At 30.5% G+C, this 11,846-nt stretch overlaps 1 protein-coding gene across 1 annotated transcript; it reads right to left on the bottom strand.

Annotated features, from left to right (window-relative positions):
* Positions 1–8,897: 8,897 nt before the first annotated feature.
* LOC114721370 (WRKY transcription factor 6-like) lies at positions 8,898–11,584 on the bottom strand. The gene is given in 7 exon segments (XM_028907196.1): positions 8,898–9,756; positions 9,966–10,079; positions 10,200–10,504; positions 10,507–10,534; positions 10,632–10,784; positions 10,907–11,011; positions 11,122–11,584. Coding segments are annotated over 7 exon segments (1,605 nt in total). The 5' UTR covers positions 11,419–11,584; the 3' UTR covers positions 8,898–9,153.
* Between the last annotated feature and the right edge of the window lie 262 nt (positions 11,585–11,846).

Raw genomic sequence — 11,846 nt, forward strand, 5'->3', positions numbered from 1 at the left:
CAAATGCAGAGAATCCAAAAATGAATCCGTTGCATTTGTTTGATTATATTTAGTCGAATACTTTCAGCCTTTTCTTCTTTTATAAGAAGTGGTAGTAATAGCTAGTAATAATGATTAAAAAAATTTGACAAATATACTATAGAGAACAAAATCAATAGATTTAAGACTAAAGCATGCATTTGGCCTTTTAATTTTGTACAAGATTTTGATTTATTCCCTTAACTTTAAAAAACATACTTTTAGTCCTTTAACCCTAAAAAAATTTTTAAAAAATGATAACATTAAGATCTTAAAAATTGATAAAATATTTTCGAATGCTAACATATTAAGTTTAATTTTCAAAACATCCATGATTGTTACAGAAAATCATCATTAAAACCTAATAATTTTAGAGTTAAAGGACTAAATGTATGTTTTTTAAAGTTAAGGGACTAAATTGAAACTTGATACGAAATTAAAGGACTAAGTGTATACTTTAACCTAGATTTAATGTTTGACGTGAATTTACTTGTTCTACTTAAGGCATTGCCCTTAATTACTTTTAAACTAATAATTAACACGCAAGATGTGACAAATTTTTTATTTGAAGGTTAAAATAATAACAAGGAGATTGATGTTACGAACAGTTTACAAATTAAATTTGATTGCAACGCATTTACTTAGATGAGTTGAGTTAGATCTCAAGTGTCCGTTAGGGTTAGAGCATGTATTTAGGCTAAAGCACTGATAAATTGCTCACAAACAAAATCTTTACATTAGTAATCAATTTGAACACACAACCAATTATAAATTATGAGTGAATCATTTACTTATTAGACCGATTTTTGTTTGCATTATTATCTAATACTATCTCTGGGTTTTTAATATAAAAGCTAGTTAAAAGGTTAAATTTGGTTTTAATTATTATAAGACCCCAATCTACTTTATCTTTCGTTTTTTTTTTCAAAATATCCCTATTGATTGTAAGAGGTTGTCACTAAGGAGTAGTTCTAATGCACATAATTAAAGAGAATTTTTTGGCCGGGCCAACACACATTTGTAACAAAATAACTAATTATTTAACTAATTTTCTTAATATCTTGAAATTAGTTATCTAATTCTTATATTAAGAAGCAGAGCTAGTGTATTCAGAGAAAGCTTATATGAAAGAGATGCAAAGGAAACTAATAAGGACATTAAAAGAAATAGTATTGAAGCGATGATATAGACTGAGAGATGAATTTTGTGTATTCTTTTTATACACATTGTATTTTGTAAGATGTTAAAACTTTATCGTAAGCAGAATATATTCCTTATACAAAGAATGAAGAGATAACTTCTGTTATCACTACAAAAAAAACATGCTTTTAGTGAAAGAATTTTTTATTTAGTGATGGAATTAGTGACGAATTAGTGATAGATTAGCGATGTAAACGGATTAACGACAGAATTTGTTCCGTCGCTAATTGATTAGTGACGGAAAATTACATCGCTAATTACTATCGGAAATTTTCCGTCGCTAATCCATTGTTAACTCAATTTTTTAAAAAATAAAATAAAATACCACGTGGCACCTCTACCAATTGCCACGTTATCACTGGAGACCACCTTCACGTGTCACTGCCACCTCACCTCTGCCTGTCACGTGTGTTGCCACCTCACCTCTACTGCTACATCACATGTCACCTTTGCCTGTCACGTGTACTGCCACCTCACCTCTGCTGCTATATCACATGTCACCTTTGCCTGTCACATGTTGCCACCATATAATTCCCTCCTCAAAATGACTTCTCCATGGCTTGAACCCAGGGACCTTCTCTATACACGCGTACGGCTTTACCAGTTGAGCTGCAATAAATCTGTTAACTTATTATGTAAAATTAAATATATATAATATTATTTTACACAAACAATTATATATTATTAAAATCTAAAAATATATATGATAATTTTAATCATAACTATTTTAATGAAAAAATAATTTTTAAATATTTGTTTTATTATGTTTTATTTTTTAAAAAATATTTTTAATATAATTTTAATTTCTAACGACACTAATTTTGAATTTTAAATCATATGTAATTTTTTTATAAATATTTTTTAAATTTATTTTTTAATTAACATTGATAAGATGTACAATTTAATGATATATGTATTATATTATATTATATTATATCATCTATATGTGTTTTATATATTTGAAGAAAATCATTTACAATTAGTCAAAAAATCTTTTTATTCAAAAAATAACTACTATAATAACATCAAATAAAATATTCTATATAAAAAATTAAATGATTTGAATAGATTATGATAAACAGTATTTTCCTACTTGTATATATATATCTTATGTAATTTATTTTCTTAAAATTCTTTGTATATACCATTTGTTTTTGTATTGAAGACTAAAATCAATCTATATCATGGGTATTAATTGTATCGTGATTAAATTTTATTATTTAATGATTGGAATTTAAAATTCATTTCAATATTAATTTGTATTCCTATAAATTTGTTAAATCGTTTTGAATTTCTATCATATATTATATATTTCAATATATTTTACATATGATAAAATTATTTCTTTCTTATATCAGTGTGTATAAGAAATTATTATATTCTTATTATATTTTTTAATTATTATTAATAATCAAGAGAAATTTATTTTAATAAAATATAAACAAGTTTTCTAAGAAATTATCTTTTTATTTTCAGTATATAGATAATGATAACATGAATGATAACGATATCTTCATTAATACCAACTCCACAAGTATATCAATTTATTTTATAATTAAAAATGTTTTTAAATCATTATATTCTTAATTGTAAGATTATAATTTAAAATAACAAAATTTAAAATTAGTGACAGATTAGCGACGGAATAGAATTAGCAACGGAATTAATGACAAAAACTTCTGTAATAAACAATTTTTAGCACGGAAATTTCTACGAAAAAATTCTGTCACTAATTTGATCGCTAAATATTTACTGACGGATTTTCTGACGAATTAGTGACGGAAGTTAGTGATGGACAGAAATACCGTTGCTAATATTAGCAACAGAAAAATTCCGTTGCTAATCCGTCAAAAAAATTAGTGACGGAATTTCTGTCACAATTCTGTCAAAAATTAGTGACAGTTTTTTTGGTCGCAAATTTTGTCAGAAATTAATGACGGAATTTGTTTTTGTCACAAATTCCGTCGCTAATTAGCTGTTTTTTTTTTTTGTAGTGTATGGTATTACCTCCAGTCCTAAATATAAAATCTAGTTTTATTAAATAAAGAAATAAAATAAAAAATAAAAAATACTTTCAGTTTCCATGCACAAATCTTAATCCTCCATGCAAAAAAAAAAAAAGTACCAAATAAAAGCCGAAAATTCTAAATTCTTCATCCACTGTTACTTATGAGTAATTACCCCTAAACCTCCATCCGATCGTAAATTCCGTTAGGATTGCTGCTGCCACCATTGTGGCCAAAGACGGAGGAGATAGCGACGTCAAATATATTTCTTACACATTGCTCCCATTAACCAATTTTAATTAATTTATTAATTCATCACACTATGAGATTATGGAGGAGCTGGCAAAAAAAAAAAGATAGGAGGAAATAACATATACATCATATAAGAATTTAACTATAGAGGTAATGTGGGAAAAAATGACTAAGAAAAGTAAGATATTATATTTGGAACAATACATCCTTCAACTAACTCATACACACACAAACATAATATATTTTTATCTTATTTATTAGTCACATCAATAAATTTTTTATATAAGTGTATAAATTTTTCATCCATTAGACTTGGTACTCTTATGATTGAGTGTATGTATTATATGGATAAAATTAGAAAGTTATAAATTTTAAGATAGAATTAAGATAAAAAAATCTCTTAGAAAGACACTTAACTAACCCAAATTCTTATTTGGGTCATGAAATCTATCAAACTTCTAATCAAGTCATATGACTCAAAGAGGGATTTTAAAATTTTATGAAATGATTCTATTACCCTTTCATTAAAAACAAAAAAAATCTAAATTAACATGTTTCATTTTGTAATTAAGACATTTCAATTTCAAATTAACAACATTCTATATCCATACCATATTTGCAATAAATCTTTGAATAAAACTTAATCACAACACAACCTTAAAAATTAACATATTCCGTTTCACAGTTAATATGTTTCACTTCTAAATTCACAATATTTTGTCTTCATAACATATTTGCAATAAGTCTTTGAATAAAAATGAATCACAATACAACCATAAAAATTAATATGTTCTATTTCACAGTTAAACACGATTCAATGATAAATTAGCAACTTTCTGTTCTCATAATACACTTGTAATAAGTCTTTGAATAAAACTTAATCACAATGCAATCTTAAAATTAACATGTTTCATGTTATAGTTAACATGTCTGAATTCTAAAGTAACAACTTTCTATTAGGATGAAACTATCATAATTAAAGGAGAAATATTTAAGGTAAAAACTAACTCATCATTGCTTCATCAATTTTTTGACTTTGTAATATAAAATGTCAAGTTTTCCTCATTTAGAGATCTTACACAATGTGAGAATGATAGAAAATTCTCATCTCACTACAAAAAACAGCTCATTACTGACAGAATTAGCGACGAAAAATTATTTCATCACTAATTTTTGACGGTATCGACAAAAATTCTATCACTAAATTTAGCGACGGAATTTTTGTCCTTTGCTAAATTCTATTGCTAATCCGTCAGAACATCCGTTAGTAAATATTTAGAGATGGAATTTTTTCCATTGCTAAATTGTTTGTCACAGAAGTTTTCGTCACTAATTCCGTAGGTAATTCTATTCTGTCACTAATTTTAAATTTCATTATTTTAGATTATAATCTTACAACAATTTATATAATAGCATAATTAAGAATATAATGATTTTAATATATTTTTAATTGTAAAATAAATTGATATATTTGTGGAATTGTTGTTAATGAAGGTATCATCATTCATATCATTGTTAGATATATACTGAGAATAGGAAGTCAATTTCTTAGAAAACTTGTTTATATTTCGTTAAAATCAATTCTTGTTGATTATTAATAACTTTCTTATACAAATTGATATAAGAAAGAAATAATTTTATCATATGTCCAATATATTAAAAGATATAATATATTGTAGAAATTAAAAACCAAAAAATGAATTTATATGAACACAAACTAATATTGAAGTGAATTTTGAATTTTAATCATTAAACAATAAAATTTAATCATAATATAATTAATACCCATGATATAGATTGATTTTGGTCTTTAATGCAAAAACAAATGGTATATACAAAGAATTTTAAGAAAATAAATTACATAGGATACATATACAAGTAGGAGAATATTATTTATCATAATCTATTTAAAGCATTTAATTTTTTATATAGAATAATTTATTAGATTTTATTATAGTAGCTATTTTTTGAATAACAAGATTTTTTGAGTAATTATAAATAGTTTTCATCAAATATATAAATATATAAAACACATATAGATAACATAATATAATGTAATACAATACGTATATAATTAACTTTTATATCTTATCAATATTAATTAAAAAATAAATTTAAAAAAATATTTATGGAAAAACTATTTATGATTTAAAATTCAAAATTTGCGTCATTGGAAATTAAAATTATATTAAAAATATTTTTTCAAAAAATAAAACATTATAAAATAAATAGTAAAACAAATATTTAAAAATTATTTTGTAATTAAAATAATTATGATTAAAATTATCATATAGTTTATTTTTAGTTTTTAATAATATATATGTATATATAATTATTTGTGCAAAAGAATATTATATATATAATTATACATAAGTCAACAAGTCCATTGCAGCTCAACTGGTAAAACCACATGCGCGCGCATATGAGATTCTGGGGTCGAGCCATAGAGAAATCACTTTGAGGAGGGAATTATGTGGCGGTGACATGTGGTGGCACAAAGTGACATGTGAGAGGGCGGTAACATGTGACAGCAGAGGTGAGGTGGCAGCAACATGTGGCGGTTGTCGTCAAAGGTGGCAGGGACACGGGGAGGTGGTCGATGGTCATCACCAGCAATGACGCGGTGACTAATAAAGAGCCCATGTGTGGCATTTTAAGTTTTTTTTTTCAAAAATCAGGTCAATTCCGTCGCTAATTTGTGATAAAAATTTTTATCAATAATTAGCGACGGATTAGTAACAAAAAATTTCTGTCGGTAAGTTTTCGTCCCTAATCCAATTAGCAACAAAGGAATTAGTGATAGAACAAATTTCGTCACTAATCCGTTGCTAAATAAAAAATTCTGTTATTAAATTTCGTCGCTAAAAACATTTTTTTTATAGTGTCTCTTTAGGTTTTTAATAAAAGTGGCATTAGAGTTATTTCATAAAATTTTAAAAGGAAAAATTAATCTTTTAGTCCTCTAACTATTAATTTAGTTATGACTCAGCCCCTTAAGAATAGCACATCGCGACTCAATCTCTCAACTTTTAACTCAGTTATAACTCAATACTTAATCTTTTTTCATTTAATAAATTAATCCTTAACACAGTTAACTCCCTTTTGAGTCATCATCCAGTAATCCTATATGGCAAAAGATGCTGCTGACGAGGTTCCATGTAAGCTCCACGTTTCATCACTCCATCACCCACTCTCTCCCCTGCTTCCTCAGAAAACAACATCACACCGAAGAACTTTGTCGCTCCAACAGTTCAAGCTCCAACTCGGCAGTATATATGTATATGTGTGACAGAGTGGTGGCCGCTGGACAATTCCTAGATTCACATCTTTGTAGTGTGCAAGAACATAGGGATCCTCAGATAATTTTGGGATCCCATTTTTAATGTGTTGATGAAGTCCGTGAAGCAAGAGGTGGCATACATAGAATTTGCAAGTAGTGGTGGTAAAAACATATCGTGAGATAAATTAAAAGGACACATTCATTAAAAAAAATTATAAGACTCGCAACGTATTTTCTTATGTTGCAATTCCAGAGCTCGGCCTTGGGAGGCTTGGGCTGTTTCCGGCGTACCTCGGGGGAGAGGGTGGGGGATGAGTGATGAAACGTGGAGCTTATTTGGAACTTAGTCAGCAGCATCTTTTGCCATATAGGATTACTGGGTGATGACTCAAAGGGGAGTCAGCTGTGTTAAGGATTGATTTATTAAATGAGAAAAGATTAAGTACTATGTTATAACTGAGTTAAAAGTTGAGTAACTGAGTTGCGATGTGTCATACTTAAGGGACTGAGTCATATCCGAATTAATAGTTAGAGAATCAAAAGATTAATTTTTCCATTTTAAAATCCTTCTTTAAGTCATGTGATCTAATTACCATAGTAAGAATTGAGGTTATTTAAGTGTTTTTTTTTTTAAAGAAAATTTCTCTAGAATTAATGAGATTTAAGATTTTTTTTTTGTTTCACTAAAATGTATTGGAAATAACTTATAAATAGCATTATAATAATATAAGGAAAATCTCCTATAAAGAATCTTGAATATATAAAATCCCAATTTAGACACTTAACACTTGAAAATGACAGGGAAAGAAGTAAGGCCTGAACTGGTATTTTAAAAATATTATGAAATTACCCATATATCTTTTAATAGAACAGCAAATGATAAGTATTAAATTGACAGCAACAAATATTAAACTGGGAAATGACAAGTTTCATAACTTTTCTCTCTATTATTTTAGTTAATTAATAAATTGTGAACTAAGAATAACAAGTGTTGATTTGATAATAACAAGTTTCATAACTTATTTTGTCATAGAAGGGCATATGAGTAATTTCAAAATATTTTTATAATTAAGCCTTATTTTTTTCTCTTTCATTTTTAAGTGTTAACTGTCTAAATTGAATTGCATATATTTGGGTTTGTTTACAAAGGATTTTTCTGACAACATATTTCAAAAATCAATAGATTAGACTTGCCGTCAACAAAGTATCAAAATCATTGTATAATCATCTATGATGAGAAGAAAAATTATTTTCAATTTTTAGAAATAAAATTAAATACTACTACCTATATTTTTAATATAAGAGTTCTTTTGACTTTTATTTTGATTATAAATATAAAACTTCAATCTACTTTATCTCTCATATTTATCCTTTTTTTCTAAAATAGTTTTTATAATAATGATAGTTATAGTCAATACACTTCATTAGTAAAGATATTTTAAGAAAAACAATACCTATTTATTACAAATAACTAACCTAACTAGTTTATTTAATCTATTCAAATTAGTTAACTAACTCTTATATTAAGTATCAGATATACATGGAGCTAATTACCATGTCACTATCAAGCTATCAATCTGGCAACAACCTATACTTTTGCTATTTTTTCTCGGCTTTTTTTTTTTTCCTTGCCTAATGTGTATGTGAGTCCGCGTGCATGTTGCTGCCAAAAAAGAAAAAGAAAAGACACAGCTCGTGTTTAAGTGTAAAACTTGTGGCATATACTGTCAACTTTTAAACATGCCTCACGTGATTCATTTATGTCGGTAATTAAGGTTCGGCTGACATGTGTGAAAGTGCACTAAAAGTCAACAACATCTCTTCTTTTGACCAATCAATATAGCCACCACCTCTACAGCACAACCCGGATCCGATTCCTCGCCCATTTCCGAGTCAAACGTAGTTGTTAGGAAAGTCTCCTCTCACCTCACCATCATTCATTTTCCGTGTCAACGTCAAAAATGGTAGTAATCGCCGTTTTCCTTGACCAATCAGAAAAATTCAAATATCCAACTATTTTTTTCCCTAAATAATTATTATTTTTTGGTAAAATATGCTCATCCATCACCATCTAAAACAAGAAAAGAAATGTTGATAACATTTGACTGAATAATAGTTTTGAGTTGTTCTCAGAGTTGAAGCATCAAAGCTGATAAAGAAATTTAAAATAAAAGATGATACGTGAGCAACATTTTATTTTTTTCCCCTTTTCTTCTATCTATTCACTAAGAAAAATTGGAACACAGACTATTTCAAATGAAACAATGAAAGAAAGAATACAATGAAACAGTTTTTCGTTCCTCAGACGATTTTAATCTCCTCCCTATGACGAAAAAATGAAATCAAATTTGTCATAATAAAAAAAAAAAAGGGAAAAGCAGAGATCCTACAACTTAATTAATTCCCAGAAAAGCTGCTAATTGAAGTACTGTTGAGGATATGTGGATTGCTGCTACTTCCGCCGTTGTTGTTCTGATTATTACCCTGGATGATGGAAGAGATTGCAGCCGCGAGAGCTGCCGTGAAGTTCGGGTCACCAGTGATGGCTGCGGCGGCGGCGGCGTTACTGGCCGTTTCAGACGGGGAAGACTGCTGCTGAATTGGCCTGTCCTGTGACAACTGAAGGCCAGAAAACTTGGACTGGTTGTACAATGGTTGAACAAGCTGAAACGGTGTCGTATTAGGGCGATGAAACTGCATTATTGCGTTGTTGTCGTTGTTGCTGCCCGTGTGAGTTAGATCCAATGTGACAGTAGGGAAAGGAGCTGAAGCAGAAAGAGTGGCCATGGTTGGAGAACAAGTAGGGTTAAGAATGGCTCTGGCTAACATAGGGTTCATCCTCATCATCCCTTCTGGACTTGACATTGAACCAGACAGTAACATGCCCGCAGCCGCACTCGTCGTCGAAGCCATCGCCATAGCTGCCGGCGGCAATGGATGGTTATGATTTCCCTCGTACGTTGTTACCAATATGCTTCTGTCCTCTGCACAACGCTGAACCTGTCACCAACAACAACTATTTAGATAGAGCCAAAGTTACAAGCTAAGTGGGATCAAATTCACAATCACAAACTGCTATTTGTCCACTAGTTTAAAGGCCATTTGACAGTTTTTCCTCAATTTTTATACCCCATATATAACACGACAAGATACTATTCTTATAACGTGCGTGTAATATGAGATGTTGCTTGTTGGATTGAGAAACTTACTTGTTTGCGAACAGGACAACCAACAGCCATGGTGCACCTGTAATAAGCGCGAGGACACGGGTTTCCTTTGGCCATTTTTTGTCCATATTTTCGCCATTGACAACCATCACTGATCTACAATAGTCAATCAGAAAATGAAATTAGAATTTTTCAGTACTGTAAACTGATATCAGATAGATTAATGTTCATCAGGTGGGGATGATAATATATATATATATATATATATGAACACACCATGGGGGCTTCTGATCTAGCACGGACTGAGACGCGAGCTTTTCTCATGGTGGCTTCTGTTGAAGGGGATTGATCCATGGAATTTGAAGAAGGGTTCAGTTTCTGAAGCTTATAAGCTTTCTGCGACTCTGAATCCGGACTCTCTTCCCTACCCATTTCACTTTTACCGTTAATATTGTTGTTCTGATGAGGTGAAGCAGATTGAGTTCTTTCATCTGAACAAGAATTGGACACTTCGTCCTCATCGGCTTCCTGTGCTGCTTCGCCACTACCACCTCCAACCTCAAGAAACTGCCTCGCCACCTGTTTTTCTCCTCAGTGCCTTTTCCAACAACCTAAATCAGCACAAAACAATAATAAGACGACGTTAAATGTTGTGTCTAGTTTTCATATATAATCTGTAACTGGAGACAGATTCGTATGAATAATGACCTGATGGTCGTGTTGATTGTGCTGTCGCTGTTGGATTAATGCAGCGAGATGCATTTGCAAGGCGGTGTAGTTATTGCTCATGTGACTCAGCATCTCTTTCAGGTTCTGGTTTTCTGTGTTCATTCGCTGAAGCTCTTCTTGCAGCTGTTTCAACTATATATATATATATATATATATATATATATATATATACATAAGTTCATATTTAATTCATTACTTTCAATAATAAAAAAAGAATATTCATTTTATTTCTACAGTTAATTAAAATTATATACCTCGTTGCTCTTGGCTCGCTTATCATCTGCACCTGACGAGACGCCATGATCATCCGCCGTAGATTGATCACCCCTGGTATTACCAGTATGGAGCTGCAAACCAATCTACAGAACAAAATTACAAACAAATCAATGATATTGGAGCTAATAATGAATCAAAAGAAAACTGAGGAATATAAAAGGAAGAGAGAGAGAGAGAGAGAGAGAGAACTTACATTCACATCCAAATTAGACCGAGAAACTGGTTGAGTCTGAGGAATTTCCTTCTTAACAGATATATTGGAAAGGGTTCTAACATCCTGATGATGATGAATTTCACGAGCAGGCGGTACTGATGCTGCTGACGACGACGACGACTTGCTCGTGTAAGACGAGAAGAAATCAACTTCATTGGGGACCTTCCGATTACTGTGATCAGAAGATTCCGTTACGCAACCGAGATTCACTGGGAATCCCAAACCAGGAAGCATCCTATTGTTGGGTGAGCTAGCTAGCCTGGAGGAAGAATTCATAACTTGGGGTTGTTCGGATGACGAGAAAAAGACTAGAAAATAACGAAGAACAATCAAGGGTACCCTTTTTCCATGAAGAAAGAACAAGGATCAATCATGAAGAGAAGAGATATATAAGCTGGTATAGCTAGAGAGAAACCTGCGAAAAGAGTCGTGTTTGTGTGGGAAAATGAAGATTTTAACAAAGTGCAATGGCGAAGGGTATAAGAAGGGGCTGGGGAAGAAGAAGGATCAAATGGGAAAGGGATATATCTCGTTATAAGCAAAAATTATTGCGTCAGATGGTGCGTCAGTCTCTGAAATGTCCTCACAAGGTAACCTCTTCACTTTTAATTTCTCTTTCATCCTTGTGTGCTGAGAGGGGCATTTGGGCTCCCATTAATGGGAATCACCGATTCATTTTGAATATTAGTTTCTCTTTTTTTTTT

The sequence above is a fragment of the Neltuma alba genome, unplaced genomic scaffold (genome assembly GCF_004799145.2).
Source record: "Neltuma alba isolate B1F8T4 unplaced genomic scaffold, ASM479914v2 tig00012032_pilon, whole genome shotgun sequence".
NCBI lineage: Eukaryota > Viridiplantae > Streptophyta > Magnoliopsida > Fabales > Fabaceae > Neltuma > Neltuma alba.